The following is a 21,864-nucleotide window of genomic DNA, read 5'->3' as shown; positions in this document are numbered from 1 at the left end:
GTTGTTTTAGAACCACTAAACCATCTGTTTAGTTGTTCATGCTTTAAAATAGACTAGTACATTTTAAGTGGAATCAGGAGCACCTGGAAAAGGCTGGAGGAGAATCAAGAATCTCTTTTCTCTTTCTTAATCCTTGTCCGCAGCTTTGCTACAATCCTGGCCCGTGTCTGTGTTCTTTTTGCAACTTTGCTTTGTTGTTATACATGCATTACATCTTGTCTTTAAATAAATGATATTATTCTCCAGATTTTTTTTCTTTTATAATAGAATAGCTTACTTCCCAGTCATCTTATATGTCAGGCTCATGCCTCTTTTCATTTTAAAATTTACATGTGAGCCTGCCTCATATATATCCTTCTGTTTAGTTCTAGCTATGCCTAAGAAGGAAAGAAAAACTGACACAGTTAAAGTGAAATTGAGAGCATCTGGAAAAGGCTGGATGAGAAGAATCAAATAATATAACCAAATAATAGAACCATAGAACTTTTTAAGTGAGAGAAGACCTCTAAAACCATGGAGTCCAACCATTACCTAGCACTGCCAAGTCTACCACCAAACCGTGTTTGCCACATCCATAGTCTTTTTAACACCTCCAGGGATGGTGACTCCACCACTTCCCTGGGCAGCCTGTTTCAGTGATTGACAACTCTTTTGATGAAGAAATTTTTCCCAATACCCAATCTAAATGTCCTATGGCACAACTTGAGGCCGTTTCTTCTTGTTCTATCACTTTTTACCTGCAGAAGGTGATCCCTACCTGGCTACAACCTCCTTTCAGGTCTCTCCTGAGCCTCCTCTTCTCCATGCTAAACAATTCCAGCTTCCTCAGTCACCTCATATGACTTGTGCTCCAGGTCCTTCTCTGGCTCTGTTGCCCATCTCTGGACTCACTCCAGCACCTCAATTCCTTTCTTCCAGTGAGGGGCCCAGAACTGGACACAGGACTCAAAGTGTGGCATCACCAGTGCCGAGTGCAGGGGGACAATCACTGCCTTGGTCCTGCTGGCCACACTATTGCTGATTTAGGCCAGGATGCTGCTGGCCTTCTTGGCCACCTGAGCTCATGCTTGTTCATATGTTCAGCTGCTGTCACCAGCACCCCCAGGTCCTTGTGCACCAGGCAGCTTTCCAGCCACTCTGCCCCAGCCTGTCATTGCAAGGGTTTGTTGTGAGCCAAAGGCAGGACCTGGCACTTGGCCTTGTTGAGCTTCATATCTCTGGCCTCAGAGCCAGCCTGTCCAGATCCCTCTGCAGAGCCTTCCTGCCCTCTGGATGCTTCTGTCCAATGTGGTGTCATTTGGAACTCACTGAGGATGAACTCGATCCCCTTGCCCAGAGGACTGATAAAGATATTGGTATATTTAAAATCCAAAGGGAACCATTTCTTTGCCAGAGAGATCTGTGTTTCCTGTGAGCATTGCCTAGCACGACAGACACAAGTAAAACCTTGACAAGTATTTTAATTTAAACATTTCACAGTGAAAAAAACTATTGGTTTTTAAAATAAAACTTTTGTACTGTTTCTATGCTTTTATTTGTCTAGATACTTAAACAACTTTTTTTTGTCTCTTTCCCCAGTTTTTTTTTTTCCTTTGGGAAAATGAACAAATGAAAGCGCTCTGGGATGTTTTCTCACTTTTTTGAATTTTGTTTCTGACACTTTGTAACTTTTCAAAACTTCCTCAACTTTGGAAGAAGTAAAGATCAAACAAGTAAAATGAAACTCTGTAACTTTGTCACTTTATAAGTTTTCAAAAAAGTAGAAAAGGTATTTAACATGTAACAGAAAGACAGAATTATAGAGTCTCAGTTTTCTCTTGCTTTACACTTTTCCAGAGCCAAAAAGCTTTTTTAAATTTACAAAGGTGCAAAAAGGAAAATGTAAAAAATAAGGAATAGGGGGAATAGAGGTCACAGTTTTTAATGCACATTTTATAGAATGGGGAAACTTTAGGGAAAAAACACAGGACAAAGAAAAAATAAAAATCAGATCTGAAGCTATGCAAAGAAAATTGCATTATTTGGTACAATATAAAATAAAATATTATTTCCATTTACTATTCATGCATTTTACTAATAAATGCATTTTCCTTTATGACTAGGATCTGTGGATCAACTCGAAAGCATTCTACAAGGTCCCAATTTAAAAAAATGCATATCCATATTTATCTGTACATTTACCAGGTTGCAGTGTCTGGCACTTGGTTGGACGCTGTAAATAGCAGTGGAGCTCGTTTGTGAAGGAGACAGAGCATTCTCAGAGGTCTCTGCTGTGAACCCACTTCCCCAGGCACTAAATTGAAACAGGAATCCCATCACCCTCTACCCCAAGAGGAAGACACATTTCTTTGATGCTGCCATGATTTATGCAACTAACTGTAGGACAGTAAATATCTCTGGGTGTGTTTTTGCTTTGTCTGCCTCCGTGAACCTTGTGCTGAGTGCTCATGGTTCAGCTCCAGCAGCAGAGAGATGGATCTGCCCAAGCCCCTGGCAGGTCTCCAAAGGCCCAAGAGCTGCAGCCTCAGAAAGGTGCCAGAGACAGATCTCTCACAGAAAAGCAATTTTTCTAGGAAGAAACTACACAAATTATGTAACTTTATGCTAAACATAGAGATCCAATTGATGTAGGGCCCCTCTCCTGTAACCTTCCTGAATTACCAGAAAACCAAGACATCTGCTCTCCATGGTGCTCACTTTACCACAGGTGTGTAGCCATCCCTTCGAGTGCTGCAGGAATGTTCTGTCCCATCACAGGATTTTAACCACCTGCAGTGTGAGGCAGTGATAAGCTTCCTGACACCAAAAGCATTTTACCTCCTCAACAGGGATCTAGGTGTGTAGATGCTCTGAATAACACCTGAAATCTGGAAAGTCCAAGAGATGCAGGCATCTAAATCCCAAAATAATTTTTGAGACTTGCATCAGGGGAGTTTTCATGGGGCAGGAAGTTTCCATGGGGCACACTCTGTGGCCTGGGGGCTTGGGAGTGGTGGCCATGTCTCCCTCCAGGACAGCTGGAGCCCAGCCACACACAGCCTCTGTGCACTGGGTCCTTCCTGCCCACGCTATCCCATGACCCCTGGGACTGGAGGAGTGTTTCCATCTTGCTCTTGAAAACAAACCCAAAACCATAGTCACATGTGGTTCTATAAAAATGACAAGAAAGTGAATGTGTAGAGCTGGATTTATTCAAATTCATTCTATACACATTAGCTGTAAAATAAAGCAACAAATACAAATGGGGGGCACAGGGTGTGTGTTTGTTTTTCAGTTGACAATGCTTATTGTATTTACCTGTGAAACTTTCAGATTATTGGGTAAATAATGCATGTTTAAGAATATGACCCTGACTGTTCCTTTTGCTGGTTCTTCATTTTGTTGGATGATTTATTTATAGCATGTCTGTGAATCCAGTCCCTTCTGTGGGTGATGTCATCTTTCTCATGTGTTACACATGCTGCACACCAGGGGAAAAGGCAGCAACATGATTCAACATTTTACTCTTTCTCCTTCCTCTTACTACATATACTTTATATACATATTTGTTTCAAATGTTACTGAAGCATCTATTTAAAAGTATACATTTATAGAAAGAGAGGAGAAAAATACAGATGACTGTTCAAGTTCATTTTCTCTTTTATTGACATCTCAGATAGCAGCCAAACTATTCTGTTTGTGCCATTCACTTAAACCTCGTTGGTAAAGAATTCCCACAGTACTTTACATGTCTGATGGCTAACACAGGTTTGGAGAGATTAATGAAGACAATGTGAAATGGTGATAGGCTGAAATAGTAGCAAAAAGGCTGGACAAGAGAAACAAGTTCAACACCCATTCCCAACAACAACAAAAAAAAAAAAAAAAACCAAAAAAAACAACCAAACAAAAAAAACCCAACCAAACAAACAAAAAAACCCCAACCATCCCCAACCTGCCGTTATTTTCCTAAATGAAAAATAAAGTTCTTAAATATTGATATTTTCTCAGTAAGAAGTTATTTTATTTATATTTGTTTGTATTTATTACTTATATGAAATATGTAAATATTTAAATCACATAAAAAAGTTACTGGAAAGGAGGATGGCAAAAACTGATTAGAATAATTTTCTGTATTTTAGAGGTAACCTATTTCTCTGCACTGCACTGGGAAATCCATCCCACACATCAACCTCCCAGCTGAGAACAATATAAGCAGCTCTCAGGAGGCAATGAAAATTTCCAGTCCCTGACAACTTTTATGAGCTGGGATTTGGTGGCTGCCCTTTAGCTGTGGCTTCCCTTGAAGAAAACATTTCTATTCTATTGCTACCCTGTCAGTCCTTACCAGATACTCCCTCTGTTTAAAATCTTGTCAAATCTTACGACAGAATCAAACTTCTTTTTTTCTGCAACTGTAATATTCAAGTCAGCTTATATACATAGAACTGAGTGCCTGTTTTAAACTACAATCCATAGAAATTAAAATGAAAATAACTTTTATAATAATGTATTTACACGTGTAAAAATTTTGAGTACTTGATTTATGTTTCACACAAAAGACAAAAATTCTGAATTCTGGGAATCTTTTCTCAAAAAACCTTTTTGCTATATATTGCCTCCAACATCCCAGTCCTTTTACATGCAAAAAGGACATTGATATGAATGAGAGTGATTTGTACAGCAAGGAGACTCAGAATCAAGATGCATTAAAAGGTTCTTAGAGGAGGTTTTAGACAGAGGGAAAAAAATCATGGAATTATTCAGTTCATATGCATTTGACTAGTCTATCCTAATACAAAGTATACAGCAAGTAGTTTCTGACTCTTAATGCAATATTCTAAACCAGTGGCTGTTGGACCAAGTAGTAAATATCTCTTTTAAATCATCTGTGCCTGAAAATACTAAAATTGATCAGTGTTTTATTTCTTATATATTCATAATGTTTATATATATAATTATATGTATATATATATATATATATATATATATATATATATATATGTATATGCATATATGTGCATAGATACACTTCAAATTTTATAGAGTAAAAATATACCTGGCCAAAAAAAAAAAATTTATGTATCATCACTGAGGAAAATAGTGAGCTAAGCTTCAGATAAATGCATAAGGTTCTGTCTGGAAAGACTGAATCCATTAGTGAACTGAACTAATAGGTCAAGAAAAGTAATAGCCAAATAAATATTTTATTAGCATTTCGTGAAACTTGCTAATGGTTAAGGCTACTAATCCTGCACTAGTGGGAATCTTTATTCAATATCAGGTCATTATTCAATACATATTGTCTCCAGTTTCATACAAAGTGACTTTCTGGGCATGACTGGAGAAAGGTAGTTTCACATTAATTGAATACTCTCGGATACAATGGATGAAATCTGCTGCTGTTCTAACATTTTGCTGGTTAAATGATTGGGGGGATCAAACAGAGCTATATGAAGATACATCAAAAAAAAAAAGTCACTTTTATTAGCAATAAATTTTCATAACTGAATTTTCTCTTGAAATCATAATTTATGAAAAGGCTGGTGTCAGGCACTGGGAACATTCCTTAGCTCAGGATCTCATTTTCCACAAGTGCAGTGTGGAGAGCAGCCTTCCAAGCAGCTCCAGTCAGTTAGGAAAGGAGTTTTTTGTGAGTGCCAGCATGGATGTGGGATTAACATGGATGTGGAATTGCATGTCCCTACCCCCGTAATTTGTAAATCCAAGTTTTGCCATTTACTTTTTGTCTTTCCCTTGGAGTCAAGCCTCTCACCATGAGAAACTGGCGAAGATGGGAGTTGCCAGGTGTCCCCTATGAAGCTGGGGGTTGCACAAGGCAGCCAGAGTAGCTCTTGCTGACTAGTGCTCTGGGCACACACATTTCTCAGAAGTTGTTTAACTAGGACAGATCCTGATGGATCAAGAAGCACAAGCAGCTTCTCAATGTTCAGGGCACATTGGAAATTATCCTGTTGAGGTAGCCCTCTCATACTGGTGCTAAATACCAGAAAATACAGAGCTCAGTGGGCAGTTCATGACAACTGTCTTGCCTTTCTCTTTTAATTTTTTTTTGTTTTCTTCCTATTGTTTCCAAGGCAAACCTACCCTACATGTTTTTCCTGCCTGTGTCTAAGTTCATACTCAGATGGTATTTATTCTGTCAAAACCACCAGTAACACCAGTGAAACATTTTTAGATTAAGAAACCACTGAACATCAGAAAGAAACATGAGATCTGTTACAGAGCAGATGCACCATTTTGATTCAATACCAGTAAAACAACCCAAATGAGTCTGAGATTTCTATCATCTTTTATGTTTTTCTAGCTTTAGTTTAATCCCTTACCCTTAGCACTTGAAAAAAGGAGAAAAAAAATGCAAAAACTTTCATGTTTGAAGACAGCACTTTTTATGATTCAGTAATCACTGAGGTTAGACCATAACACTGATGTTCTGACCAAGGGAGCATTCTTTTCTCAGGACACTAAATCAATTTTACTAATTTATGTTAATATTTGAGCAGGGAAAATACTTAATGATTCTCTCTTATCTAGTCCAGATGGATTGATTTCTTTTCCTAAGAGTGCAGTTTATGAAAATATTGTCTAAACTAACTGTGAAGTGCTAGAAGAACATAAACTGCATGATTCTTATGTATAATTTAAGAAGCAATTTCAAGGCTCCAGTTCTATAGCTGTTCAACATATAAAATTCTCACTCAGTTCTGCAGTTGGAGGAGATTCAGTAGAAGTGATTTTACAATTGATTTCAGTAGGTGTTTTGACTACAAGGGAAGAACAAAATTGGCCAACAATATTTCTGAAGTGATTTTGGATTCTCGGGAGTGAAGGCACTACAGTGTAAATTGTTATCATTTTTATGAGCTGGAGCACTCATCCTATCTGAAATTCTCTAAGAAATTCCTGAGTTTTAAAGAATTTGCATCCATAGTCTCATTCTTTGCTCCCCCTGCTAAGAATGAGCCCCCATGTAAGCAGGAATGCCACGGCTGTAGAACTGACACTGTATGTAATGAGAAGTAGTACATGTCAGTAATAGAGCAGAAGAGGTTTTAGGGCAAATTCCTTCTTGCCTTGCACCTCGTGATTTTTGCATTCCAATCATACAATCATACATAGTGGTGACAGCTTCTCTCTGAGACTATTCCATAGATTGAGGTTTAGGTATTCTCTGAAATTATAGGGGATTTATGGTCAAAATCCTCCAGAAATAGGGTTTGTAACCTGTAGCTGTAGTAAATTAAACCAAGGTCTGTTCCCCAGCTCAGAAGCCAGCTGGCATGATCTGCCCACATCTATGCTATTAAACTCTCTTTCCAAAACAGCCTGTCTGAATCCAAACTGCCTGTTGGGAATGATCTTTGGCCCATGTTAATTTCCAAATTGTTCCAGTGATTTTTTGGAAGAGTGCTAGCATTCACCAGCCAAAACCATGTCAGGGATTTTGTCTTCTAGCAATTTAACAATACAGACAGCTGAGTTCCAGTGCCTGGACTATGTGCTGACTCTGCTTTAATTTTTTAGTCTAGATGTGCTTTCTATCTATTCCCAGTGCTTTCTATTTCCCGAGCACATGCTCTACCTACAAGATAACATATCAATGGAAAGTGTTTGTGATCTGACATCAGAATAAACCTATTAACTCCTTGAGCCCTTGAGTGGACAGAGATATCTAGTATGAAATCCTGAGCTAGATGCTGGGGACACCAAACATGCCATTTTTCAGTGAAGCTGCAGGCAGCTGCTCACCCAGCACAAAGGGTGAGTTCAGAATTCCACCATGGAAGGCCAGCTGATGCCAGGTGTCAAACTTCTAGGTGCTGTACTTCTTGGGACACTTGCTCTCATGGCAGTGTATGTACTTAAAAGGATTTCAATAAAGTTGCAGTTTTTTCTTAACTTTGCAACAGATACAGGAGCTTTTGTAATGTTTGCTTAATTCATTTGTGCATGAAAGACTGTGATACCTATCAATATTTCTATCTGTTCGTTTATGTAAAAAAAAAAGACATGCTCAGGAAAAGGCTAGTGGGAGAACGTGTGTGCAAGAGATTGATATGGGGAAAGCAAAAATAAATATTTTTGGAAAACTACTGCCATATTTGCTCAAACATCTTTGTAAATATTTTCCATTTGTATATGACTTTGTATATATTTTTGCTTGTCTTCCAAATGAAAAATATATTTGTGGAAACGTGATATTTTATATCTGACTGACTAATATAGTAGAAATCTACAAAAACGTCTATTCACAGAAAGCTCTGGGGCTGGAAAAGTCTCAGGTCATCACAGTTACCTCAGGATACACATTTCTAACAGGCAGTTATCTGGGGGGGGCGGTTTGTGATGGTATTTTTGCTGTTATTTTCCCTTTTACAGACAATAACATTTCACCATTCTGTTTGTGGAACAATTCACATCAACTTCAAGCAAAATGAGGAAGGATAGTTTTAGCAGTTTAAGTAGGAGGTTTTCAGAAATCTAGTTGAATTCAATGAATCTCTTGCAACACTATTGGCTTTGATAACCCACAACTGATGAATGGTCACAAATAGATGAGGAAAACAAAACTGTTTTCAAGTTATGGCTGCCCATAGCCCAAAAAAGAGATCGTAGTCAAAGTTACCAAGGGCAAAAACAGGAGGGCATTTCTCACTGATTTGCTGCTCTTTTTCTACTCTTGAAAAAGAGTGCTACTGTCAGAGAAGCAGTTTGCTTCTAATTCCTGAAGAGTATGAGCGCTAAAACTCAAAGAACAAGGTGAATGAAATTAGGTGAATGAAAGGCAGGCTTTAAAGAGATTTTGGGAATATTAATACAATAAGATTACACAGACAAAATAAGTCTCATCAAGCAATGGCTAGGCTCAAGTGTAAGCTACTTTACAGACACAAAATCAAAGTTCTTCTAGTACTGACTTGAGAAAGCAATCTCAAGATGAATTTGTTGCATATTTATTTATGCATATTTGCTGTCTTAGAGAAAGAAAAATCCCACCTAGTTGAACATATGAAATGCCAAAATGTCACATTAGTATCCAACTTAGCAGGAAAATTATAACTGAGGTCTAGATTTTCTTTTTCACTATGCCTTTCTGGGACTAGCTTGTTCTTGTGTACAGACGAATCCCACTTCATTCCCTGTGTACACTTCAGTATTTTTTAACTCTATATTTTGAGGAAGTATGACTTGTATTTTAAAGTATATATGTGAGTCAATTTTGCTTGAAGATGATCATCATCTTTAAATTGAACTGGCAGAGTTGTAGAAAAAACTGATCCTTCATAGATATGCAAAAATCAGAGTAATGCCAATAAATGTAACGTGGGATTTCAGGGGAAAGAGCCAAGATCTTTTTATTCTGACTGTTGTGGGAATTATTTCTAGAGCTGGAGATATTTTTTGAGGGTGGTTTGCTTGTTTGGTTTTGTATGATTTCATTCTGGTTTGGTTTTGCTATACATTTGGGTGGGGGAGTTTGGGGGATTTTTCACTATTCTATCAAAATGTTATTAGGCTATAAAAAGATTGTCTTAAAACTTACAAAACTCCAGGGACAACACTTTAAGACCAACAGATGAAAATGTCATGAAATTCTCAGGACTTAAAGGATTTTAATGGCCATTACATTTTAGCCATTTAGAGTCGCCCAGCCAGCAAGCAATTTTAATGAAAATCCAAAGACATATATATGTGCCTGTGTTAAGTCTGTAATGATGCAAATGTGTAGGTAACTGTGTGGGTCTATGTTACCTACAGCCCATGTTTTCAAACATTTCTTTCACACATTCAAACTTGAGAATATTGTATTCAAAGTCAAATACTAAGGGTTTTTTTCCCCAAACCTGTGCTTCTATCCTTTCTTCCATAATAAACTGAGCCAACACCCAGGCTGCTCGATACTTCTACAGTGATAGTTTTAAGATGTGATGACTTGAGGTTACCAATCCAAAACCACTTTCAAACACTAGATATGGAAAATTCCCAATATATCATGCAGAAATTCCCTCTGGCATTAAGACCTGACATAAAACTGAAGCTTGACTTTCCAAAGCAGTAATAACTGTTCTCACTCAGGAGGAACCAAAGAGAAGACTTCAGCTAGACACATTTGAGACAACATGGAGGTGACCTTAGCAGTTCTAAAAGATTTTTAGTTTGTCTTTGGTTAACTGTGATAGGATTTGAATAAAAAAATTCTATCGGAATTTAAACAAACAAACAACCTCCACCTCCCAATCCCTGAACAAAAAAAAAAAAACCCAAAGTATCCTGGAATACTCTCAGAGCACTGTTTCAATACCTTCTAAAATATCTTAAAATACTTTTTGAAACTTCTTTGATATGTACAGAAAGAATAGTGGTATGGTGGCTGTATATAAAGATTTTATTTCATTGATTTACAATGATCAGCTTAAACTTCCTATGTTTACTATGACATGTCACATTCAAACCCTTATTTCACATCAGTTACACATCTCCATTCACACAAAAACATACTACTACAACAGACTCCTGAAATGATATAGATTGCTTTCAGTGTTCTTAATAGGTGTGATAAGTTAAACAGAAATCACTTGTCATCCAAGAATTGCTTTTTGAAGAAATGAGCTTTCAGCTAACTGCTGGGACAAGGAAAGAACAGGAAAATGGGAAGAGCTGATAGAGTTCCAGATAATACAAAATTATCTGGAACTTTTTATTTACTGAGTTGTCTCTCCCCAGGTCTAAAAGTTTCTATCAGCTACAGCTGAAGTTGATTAGTTTTTCTATTATTTCCGAGGTATTAAGGGTAACCAACAACCTCCACCCCCTCCCCCTCCCAGCAGAAAGGAAGGAATTATCACTTGATATTTTCAACCCTGTGTAAAAGCTAGAGGAAGTACAGACATTAAATACAATTGGGAGCTGTGTCTCTTATATTTTCTGGGATATGGGCATATGTCTACTATCAGGAGCTCTAGAAGGTTAATTTCTGCAGTAGATGGCTTGTATTAATTACAAATTTTTAATTTGTAACAATATAACTCCATCATTTCTATAAAACAATATTTAATATACAACAAACTTTCACCACATAAACACATTAAAAACACCTTTTTATAGTTTCAAGAATTGATTACAGGTTTCTCATAAAAACATTTTCATAACTGGAATCTTAATACAGAATGATTTTTTCTATGCCAAAATACATTTAGATGGTAGATTGTTTGTAGAAAAAGATACAGAGAAATGGGGTTTGCTGGCATGTAATCCATTTTATTTCATTCTTTCATGGTCAACTTTAAAGCAAAGTTAAAGATGTTTGTTGTAAAATATTTTATTGTTTTAATCCAGAGTCTTAACCAGAGAAGAAGAAGGAAGATAATTGACTTAGTCTGCGTTTCAGTGTCTCTCAGGCGTGCCCAGGACAGCACTTAGCACACACTACCTGGACCATAAAACCTGCCAAGGGTTTTTTTTGAAAGATATAACATTCCCATTAACTTTCAGCTTTAGGCACCCACAGAATGAGGAGTGGATTCACTGTCATAGCTGAATTGCATTTACCAAATGCAACACCAGAAAAAGAAAAATCCACATAAAACCACATAGGAAGATTGATCACACATTTTTATTAGAGTCTTTTGAACAATTGCATTTTGTTGTTCCTTTATTTAAAAACTCTTGCAAAAAAAGACATTGGAGTGGACTGGTTTCAACCCTGAGCATTAACACTGCATATCAAGTACTGTAGTAAAGAAGCTGGTTAAGTTTGTAGCACTAGCACAAGTCACTGATATTAATCCTCTAGGTGATCAGGTTTTTACAAAAAAAATACATAGTTTTCAATAAATAATGCTTAATTTTACAACTTTGATACAGCAATGTCATACACTGTTTTGACACATACTAAACTCTGCATGCTATATAGTCTACTAGAAGACAAAACTTTGCCATGCATTTTCTTTTTCTAGTGCTAGAAAACACTTTGTCCTCCAGTGCATTGCCTCAAGCAGCCTTACCATCTTCTTTCTCTCACAGCAATAGGCCGTGCACTGGCATGCAAAAACCTCAAGAAAAGGTTTCCCCCCCACCATCACTCAGACTTCTAAACAAAAGTACTTTTCAGCTTTTCCCCCCAAGACCTGGAGTGGCTATGAAAACTAATTTCATGTGGCCTTGAAAAGTCTTTGAAATTACATATTTTAAAAGTGTCATGCTTGAAAAACTGCTCTAAAACATTCAATTTCCCCCACCTGTGGCCATCATGCAACATCATTGAAATGTTGTAACCATCAAAAGTCCCACACTGGAAAACAGGCCTCCATTTTAAAACAGCCCACCAAAAACCAAAAGGAAATTGGAAAAAAAGTATCACAGCATTTATGTAAAGACTCCAAAACGCCAACATATATACAAGAGCAAAACCAGATACAAATTGTAAATGAACTAACAATGGCATATAACTCTTCTCCCTGGCTTTGCCAGGAGTTGAGGCAAATTGGTTTTGGAGATAAGCAGGACGATGGAAACGAAAACAAATTGTGACAATGGGAGTTCCCGGATTAATCATTATTACTTGATCAAATTTCTTCAAGCAGTAAATCAATGTCTTGATTTTACTGGAAGTGTGAATAACCAAAATCTAAATCTTTATTGAATAATTCTAAATCAAACCTGCCTCTGAACTTTCACAAGTCTTAGAATTTTGGCACCCTTGCACTTTTTCATCCTGCAAGATTGCACTTCACAGAAAATCCAGATGTAACTAACCACAAAAGAAGAAATTTGATTAATTAATAAGGATTGAAACCTCCATTCTCACACTTCCAGGTTGTTGTTCATCATTGAAAACCATTCACCCCTTCTTATCCATATTGCTTTAGGGGTTTCCTTGTATCTGCAGAAGTCATTCCTTTTAAATTGCTGTCAATCACAATTTCTTCTAAGAGTTTTTAAAATATTCCTATCTTTGCACTGGCATAAGTATTGGGTTTTCTAAGAGAATCTCACCCCAAAGAAGGTATTACTTTTATACATGAAATATTACGAACTTTTGCTTCCCTTTTTGTAAGTCATTCTACATTTTCTGCACATTTGTGCTTTATATTGAATATAAAAATAGGTCTTTAAAACTCTATTTACTTTAAACTCACTAAAAAACTACTTGCATGTGAAATTCTCTTACAAATTCACTGCATCCATGTAGAGAAGATAAAACTAATTAGGCAGTTAATTGGTATAGGTAGTGTGCAAAAAAATTAAAAAAAAAAACAATCACAGCCTTGGATGTGAGTGAGGGGAAAGGAAATTAATCAAAGAAATACAACTGTATAGTAGGGGAAATGTAAGGCAACTCATTGTATTAAGTTTTTGTTGTTTATTTTTTCCTGGCCATTCTTACAAATGAAGGTTAGGAGGAGATAAGACACCTATCCTGCCAGCAGCCCTTGAGGCAAAAACTCCCATTAAACTCAATGAGAATTTTTTCTTTTTTTTTTTTTTTTTTAACCAGAGCAGGTTTAAGGCCTTACTAGGCAACAACTGTGAAGACGTAAAACAGAATTCATGAACCGTTTTGATTATCAAACACCTAAAACTTATATGGCCCTGACTTTGACCCCACACCAGTTTTCCCCTGGTGTAACAACAGAGTTGCACTTTCCTGGAAAAGGCAGGAGTGAAGGATCTTACTGCACGCATGCAAATCACATTCAATAGACTTGAAGTTTCATCTGAATGTCAGTGAATGCCTAAAGAGCATGAAGCACTTAAAGGATGCTTGGAATGAGCCTTTCTACCACATTTGTAAAAGACTGCACTTAAAGAAAGAAAATGTTTCTTAATTGTGGTTATTTTAAAAGGAAGGGAAAAAAACTGAGTAAAAACATCAAAAGGGGGGGAAAGAGCTTGCAAAAAATGCTCACCTTAAAGATAAAAAGAATCAGCATGTTCGATTAGGTTTTACATTGAGTTGGCACCCTCAGTGCTAGCAAGGAAATTGTCTTTCGACATTGAAAAGCTCATTTTTCTCCCTCCTATCACTGAGTCCCATTACATGTAGAGTAGTATTGTATAGAGACAAACGCAAGGAATGTGGGGAAAAAGGCCACAGGAGATACCAGGCCTGCAACAGGACTGCTCTAGCACATCAACAAAGATTCCTATGTACACAGAAAACAAAAAAGGAAAGACAAACAGAAGGTATGAATATTATGAATGACAAAATAAAAAAGAGTAGCTTAGCAGATGCTATTTTTCATGAGTAGAAGATTGTTTTTCACTCTCACTGAGACCAGTAGGAGCTTAGGCATTCAACAGCATCAAACTTCAGCCCTAAGTATGCAGTGGCTTAAACAGAACACTACATAGTTTTTCCTTGAATGATATGCAATAACAAGCTCTAAAATTAAAGAACTCAAGTGTTTGGCCAAAAAAATTATTTCCCTGCACCATATACCTTCACTCAAAATATTCCTCTGATATAGTAAAGTATAATTTCCATTTAGAAGAAAGAAAAGATATACTTTTGAGTGGGTATTATATTATTTGACTAAAGTAGACCTGTTGCTCTTTTAAAATATGCCTGACTGCTCTTTAATTGGATCATTTAAATCAGCTATCCTTGAGTAATATTTTAAATGGTAATTTTAAAAACAGCTTCCAAAAATATATGCAAGTCAAAACTTTTGTAGGCTGAGACACAGACCTTATTACAATGCTAACTAAATGCAGCCTGTATTTGACCATAATCATTCATAACTCATTGAACATCTGTAAAGCACAAATGTTTAATGACACTGCCTATTATCACTTTAATAAACAAGGATGCATATCAGAAGAAAGGGACTGAAAGAACAAGTCACCCTACCCTCATGATAGCTTGAAGAATTACTAAGAGAATTTTGGCTCAGTTTTAAGACTTAGAACCTGATCAACTTACTCCATCACCCTAGCCCAAAACAGGATTTTCGATAGCAGGATAGTGAATGGCTAGGCTAGAGCACTTCAGTGTAACTATTTTTTTTCAGTCTTTTGCCTTAGAAGAGATAAATGTCATTTGTTTTCAATCTGATTTCTAAGTTATTACATGGAGAACACACTAATCATTTGAGACCAAAAACTGAAAATTCAAGAAACTCTGTTTTATTGAGGACTATCCATTGCCAAGGATATCTTGTATATTGTAATTACGTTTGTTTTAAAACACAGTTTCTCATAAAGAATTATCACAATGCAAGACATAAATTTGAGTTCCCAGATATGCTCTATCTCTTTTCTGATAGCAAAGATTTAGGCCAAACAACTTTTATTTAGAATCATGAGTGTTTTATTATTATTATTATTATTAGAAAGAGATCAGATTATATTAATCATTTTACTACCAGTTTAACTAACCTAAAGTAAGATATCTCACCACTTAAATGCCTAAGAGTTGTCTTTGATTAAACATAACATGCATGCAGGTTTTAATGTTATGTTTTATTATGCCTTACAAATGCGTATGCAGGATTTTCATTTCAGCAAGTCTGAAAGCCTGTAGCAGTGGTTGCCACCAAAATACCAGCACAGTGAATTGTCCCTGTAAACAGCTGGATCATTAATTAGCGGAGAAAAAAAAAAAAAGTAGTAATAATTTACCAATGCCTATCAGATAAAAAAGTAAACTTCTTGAGAAACAAACTTCCACCTCGTGAGTCTGTTTATTGCCATCAGCAGCTATTTCAGAGCACTCAACTGAAATCCGATGGCTGCTAAAGTTAAAAAAAAAAAAAAAAAAAAAAAAAGCACACTGACAAAGTCTGCTTACCTACAGCCGAAGCTCGTACCCCTTTCCCCTGCCCTACCCTGCCCGCCCGGAGCGGCGGGCGGCTCTCCGGAGAGGCCGGGGCCACCCCGGCGGGCCGAGCGCTGCCCGGGGCGGAGGAGATGCAGCACCGCTACCCTCAGCATCTCCACCTCGAGTCTGGCCCAGCTCACTCATCACAAACGGGAGAGGGGGAGGAAAAAGCCCAGCGGGGAGAAGACCGGGAGCACGCAGAGCGGGGAGAGTCGCCTTCCCGGCAGCGCTGAGAGCGGGCAGCCGGCCCTGCCGCGCCCCCCGCCCGGAGAGCGGCTGCGGGGCCCGCGGGGCCGCCCCGGAGCGGGGCTCGCTCCCCGCCGGCGGGCGGGGGGAAGGCGGCGGAGCCGAAAATGCCCGGGGCCAGCCAGCCTGCCGCTGCCCGGAGCGGCCCCGGGTAAGCAGCAAGCAAACCCCAGCCCCGCGGAGCAAAGCCGGTGGGAAAAAGGCGACAAGAGGAGGAGAAAAAAAAAAAAAAAAAAAAAAAGGAAAAGAAGCAGTCCTGACTCTCCTCCCCCCCTAGCTCTGATCATGCACTACATCCTACAGCTACCGCTCCTCCGCGGGCCAGGGCGACAACACGGCATCTCCAGCGTTACTGCTACAGACACTAATTGCGATACGAGTTTCTATCAGTTCCAGCTGATTTATTAAAATTGTAAAGATACAGACTTTCAGCATTAAAAAAAAAAAAAAAAAACAGGCTATGATGTTGACAGTGCACAAGTCTGCTTTTGCCATCATTTTGCTACAAAATATGCAGATGGTCTGTACTTTAGATTATATTGCACAACATGAGAAACTTTTTAAACTATGTGCCTTTTTTCTTTTTTTTTTTTTTTTGCTAAAATCGAGAATCCAGTTTCATACCTTCCATCTGGGGCCCCATCCACATATCACAGCGTATGAGATACATAAAATCCTACTATAGTACAGTACATATACAATCTTTTAAACTAAGATAACAGCTCTGAGGTCTATATCACCATTTTCAATAAATCTTTACCTACAAATATTGAACAAATCTGAACTATAGCTGTACAAAAAAAGTGTTTGTTTCTTTTTTTTTTTAAACCACAAGGCCTTTAGATGCAAGGATTATTTTTTAAAATTTTAATCCTTTTAAAACCAGGACGTAACGTACCAACAAACTTGCATGCTAAAAACAGAGAAAAACAAAGAAAATAAAAGGGAAGAAGTGCCTGAAAAGTCTTACTGAAAAAACACAGCAAGAATGTTCCCTTTTCACTGTACAAAAATACGCCTGAAAATATATTAATTTTTAAAAAAGACTGAGGTCTGTTATGTATCAAAAATGTTTCAATACCTTTTTGTACTGAGGTCTAGGCTGTCTGGTATTCAATCAAGGAGGTATAAGGGAACAAGTTACAAAAAAAAAAAAGTTGGCAAGTAGAAATCACATTTGTAAAACCATAAACAATTTGATCTGAAAAGTAAACTCTGATCTTAAGTCAGTTCAGTTATTTGTAAGCGTTTGTACAGTCTGCATTTTTTCAAGCTCCCTGCAGCTTTGTTAAGAATCGGATGCATAGAAGACATCAGTTTTCTCCCTCCAAAAAAAGTTGCAATGGTCCCTTTCGGAAAAAAAAAAATTAAAATCATAACAGTTCGTTAAGATCTCTCACGGGAAAAAAAAATAAAAATCCACAAACCCCCTTGAGTAACAGTTGTGCTGCCAAAAGACTTCTTTGCAGACCATCTTCCAGACTTCAATCAGAGACCGACAAGCTTCAAACAGCGCCTTCTGTATCATTTTTCCCCCAGTCCCATTTGCCTTTGCTGTTGTTGTTGTGATCACCAAACATAATAAAAATTAAAAAAAAAAAACACAAAAAAAATTAAAAAAAAAATCACAACTCCCGGGCTCGGAACTAACTTCGAGAATTTTTTTTTAAAGAAAACAAGACTTATTTTTTTTAATCATTATCATGATCATCATCATCATCGCCGGCGACGCGCCGCTCCAGCTCCGCCGCTCTCGCCATCCGCCCTGGCCGCCGCCCCCGCTCAGTACGTGAACACCAGGTCGGAGAAGTTCGCTTCCAGCCAGTCGCCCGCGATCATCTCGCTCAGCTCCGGGGTACAGTAGTCGGGGAATTCGAAGTGGGAGCCAAGGCTGCCCTCGCTGAAGGAGTCCAGGTCCTTGTCCACCAGCGAGAGAGAGAGGTTGCCGCCGGCGGCGCCCGCCCCCAGCTCGGCGGCGGCGTGGCCGTGCTGGGAGAAGTTGAGGCTGAGGTCGAAGAGCAGGTCGTCCGCCTCCTCGCTGCCGGCCGACGAGGTGGAGATGGACCGGGAGGAGGCCGGGGAGAGACCGGGCGGCTGCTGCGGCGGCGGCGGGCCCTGCTTGGTGATGTTCTTGAAGCTGTAGTAGAGTCTGCTGCCGCCGCCCGCCGCCGCGGCGCCGCCCCGCACCTCCTCGTACAGGCTGGCCCCCTCGGTGGACTCCGCCGAGGAGCTCAAGGTGGGGCTGGCCGGCACTTTGGCCACGTTGTACCGCCGCAGCTGCTGCGGTCCCGGCTCCTCATCCTCGTCCTCGTCCTCCGCCTCCTGCTTGATCCGCAGCTGCAGCTCGTCCTCGTCCTCCTCCTCATCCTCCTCCTCGTCCATGAAGACGCACTTGACCGTCTTACTGCTCACTTTCAGGGTGCCGAAGACGTACTCGTCTCCCGCGTAGTCCCCGTGGTGGGCGGTTTTGGCTCCCGGCTTGGGGGGCGAGGAGCCGGAGGAGGCTTTCAGCTTGCTGCACTTCTTGTTGGAGCTCTTGGCGCTCTTGCTGCCGCCGCTGCTGGCGGGCGCGTTTTTCTCGGGACTTTGGCTGGCGTTGGGCTTGGCCGACGGGTCCATTTTGGGCTTTTTCCTGGGACGGTACTTGTAGTCGGGGTAATCGGCCATGTGCTTGAGCCGCAGCCTCTCCGCCTCCCGGATGAAAGGGATCTTCTCGCTGTCCTTCAGCATTTTCCACCGCTTGCCCAGGCGCTTGGAGATCTCCGCGTTGTGCATGTCCGGGGACTGCTCCATGATTTTTCTCCGCTCGATCTTAGACCACACCATGAACGCGTTCATCGGTCTCTTTATGTGCCCCGACGCCGTTTTGCACCAGTCCGGGTCGCTCTCGTCTAAAGCGACGGGGCTGCAAGCCATGAACTCGCCCTCTTCGGTGTCCATCGCTTCCCGGGGCAGGTTGCTCTCCGCCTCCGTACTCTCCGCCTGCTGCACCATGGTGGGCTCTCGCCGAGGCGCCGCTCCCCTCCGAGCCAACAAAGCCGCTCCGCCGCCGCCCCCTCCCACCGCCGCACCTTGCCCCTGCTGCGAGCTCCCGTGTGCGCCGCGCAGCGAGGCGGGGCCGGGCGGGTGCTGTGGCTGTGCCTCCCGCACCGCAGCGCCGGCGGTGGGGCCGGGCCGGGCCGGGCCGGGCGCGGCTGGGCTGGTGCGCTGGGCGCGCGCTGTGCCCGTCCCCGGCCTCGCGCCGCCGCCCGCCCTGCGCGCGCTGCCCGTTCTGCGAAACTCCCGGCTCCGCGCCTCGCGCGTTATCAGCGCCTCATATGGGTGACATCACTGCCGCCGCCGGCCAATGGCGCCGCTCGGCACCGCCCGCCGCCACGCCCCCCTCGCCGGGCGCGGACACACCCCCGCGCGGGGAGGAGGCGCCGCTGCCGGCGCTCCCCTCCTGTCGGCGGAGCGGCTCCGGGCCGGCTCGGCCCTCTGCCCGGGGGTCGGCAGTGCCGCCGTGGGGGGCTTCGTCCGCTGGCCCCCGCCGCCGGGCGCGTAGCGGTGCAGAACGGGGCGGTGCGGTGCGGAGCGGAGCGGAGCGGTGCGGCGGCGGCTCCCCCGTGTCTGGCTTCCTCTGGAGGCCGCGGAGCCTCGCGTGGCTCGGGGCGGGCGGCAGGGGGCGCTGGCGCTCCGCGGCCGCCGCAGCGTCTCGGCCGCAGCTCCTGCGGCGGCACCGCCGGGAGCGGAGCCGCCCCGCCGCGGGCGCGGACGGATCTCGGAGGGCATGGCGGGCTCCGCGCTCCGCACATGGCCGCCTTCTCCTCCGCCGCGGGGCTGCTCCTCTGAACCCCCGGAGGAGCCTCGGTTCCCTGTCCTCCCAGGGCTTCTTTCGGTAAAGAACGGGGCTGGGGGAACGCTGAGTAGAGCCTGGTGCGCTCCCGGTTCCCTGCGGATGCGGATGGTGCCTCGGTGGCCCCGGCCCGCTGGTCTGCGGTGACCGCGGTGGGGGAGGTCCCCTTGTCCCCCGGGAGGCGCGGGCTGCCCGCCGGAGGGACGTGAGATTCGTCGCACCCACCTGGAGAGGCACTTACCGCGTGCTGTAGGCAGAGGATAAAGGCACCTTCCCCAAAGTGCAGCCTGAAAATATACAGAAAGCATCAAACCGTGATGATTTTCTGTTTGTTTGGTTGTTTGTGTGCTTGTTTTCTCGGAAGCCCCAAGTTATTCAGGACACTGTAGTGGATACACATATCCGGATAATCCCATGTTTTACTTTATCACAGAATGTGTGAAATCCCAGGGTTGACAGTGGTCTACGTACCTGTGGTCATTTTAATTGCAGAAAGTATGCTGGAAATGAGTTCACATACTGTTTTATGTGCTCCTTTGTGCTTTTCCAGATACTGTTTGCAGTTATTAGAAAAGGGAAAGTTTAATAAGTTTTGTGATGGTTGTTGTCTGTATAAGGACATAATGGCAGTGAGAGGAATGAGCACAGCCTCTCCTCTGCCCGAGCACATCCTATGAACTGGTGCTAATGGGACAGTAGGTCCCCTGGTACATCATCCTCTAATTATCCCAGTGGTTCATTTTCCTCAGACTACAGCAAAATTGCTGTGTTTGGATGATGTGACTCTGATATCATAGGGCTGCAGAGTGGCCAGAGCTGTTATAGGAACAAAACCAAAAAACTGGAAACGTCACACACCTCTTTTAGCTGTAGGGACAGGCTAGGGCTGCCAGGTCTCAGCTGCGCTTGTCAGGAGTCAGGTGGAGCTTGAAGGATACATTTGAGGCAGATACATCTTGTTATGTCACTATCCTTGCCCGACCCCAGCTGAGTGAAGGGAAGGAAAAGGGCATTGCTGAAGAAGGTTCAGTTACTTCATTGTAAAGATGGATTTTGAAAAATAGCGCTCTGCCTCTCCATGACTGTGCCCAGCCATGATTTCTGCTCTGAGGCTTGTTGCCACCTCTCTCTCCCTCTGACTGCACTTCGTGGTACAATCTAGCTCCATAATAATCTCTGTCCTTGAAGACACAAGGGATAAAATGGAAAATTTGACTGGCAGGCTCCTCAACCTGTCATAAAATGTTAAAATTTAGAGAAACCACATGAGAAGAGGGTGCAGTAGCTCTGGGAGGGAGTGCCTGAGTTCCTGTCGCAGCTGCGGTCAGCTGTGGTCTCTCCGGGGAGGGCTGTTGGCAGCGCAGGGCATTCCTTCCCACAGGACTGCGAGTTTGGCACTTCCTGCTCCATCTGGGTGAGGATTCGCTCAGGCTGGGCACACTGTAGAGCCTTCTGGGTCAGCAGGATTTTGTAAAAATTGAGAGGATGTTTCTTGTAATGATGACCTGGACAGGAGTCTCGGGAGTGTATAGGTGCCTGACTGCCTCGAGGAAGGCAGCTCTGATACTACTGGGACCGTCACTAGGTTGACAGCAGAATACCAGTGTCTCACCTAACCCTGTTTCTTGGTATTCCTCTGTAAGTACCAGTATTCAGATACCTAGTGAGAGATTCTGCAGGTTTACATGCATTTTAAATCCAGATAGAAATATGGTGTAATTTTGCAAAATGAAAAGTGTCAAAATGTTTTAATCTGTTGTTGGCCTTTGTGGCAGATTTCATTATGTCATATAGTTGCATAAAATTCAAGCTGATGAAATGCAAATTGAATCTTTATTTCCGGTGAAGTGAATAAAATCGATGAATTTTCACAAAGTACTGCTATTTTTTTTCAAATCATTTTGCAAAAGCCATAAACTATTTTGGAAAATTTTCACTCAATTGCAATGGAAGGCATATA

The 21,864-nt window shown here is 41.7% G+C and overlaps 1 protein-coding gene across 1 annotated transcript; it reads right to left on the bottom strand.

Moving 5' to 3' along the window:
• Positions 1 to 11,597: 11,597 nt before the first annotated feature.
• Positions 11,598 to 19,243, bottom strand: SOX11 (SRY-box transcription factor 11). Its single transcript, XM_059842837.1, has one exon. The coding sequence runs from the start codon at positions 19,061 to 19,063 to the stop codon at positions 17,852 to 17,854; it is 1,212 nt and encodes a 403-aa protein (XP_059698820.1). The 5' UTR covers positions 19,064 to 19,243; the 3' UTR covers positions 11,598 to 17,851.
• Between the last annotated feature and the right edge of the window lie 2,621 nt (positions 19,244 to 21,864).

The sequence above is a fragment of the Haemorhous mexicanus genome, chromosome 3, assembly GCF_027477595.1.
Source record: "Haemorhous mexicanus isolate bHaeMex1 chromosome 3, bHaeMex1.pri, whole genome shotgun sequence".
Taxonomy (NCBI): Eukaryota; Metazoa; Chordata; class Aves; order Passeriformes; family Fringillidae; genus Haemorhous; species Haemorhous mexicanus.
Note: the sequence above shows the minus strand (reverse complement) of the source record. Positions and strands in the feature narration are given on the sequence as shown.

What these genes read in the sequence shown, in the direction of transcription:
- SOX11 (XM_059842837.1), bottom strand. Translation starts at nt 19,063, where the DNA reads ATGGTGCAGCAGGCGGAGAGTACGGAGGCGGAGAGCAACCTGCCCCGG.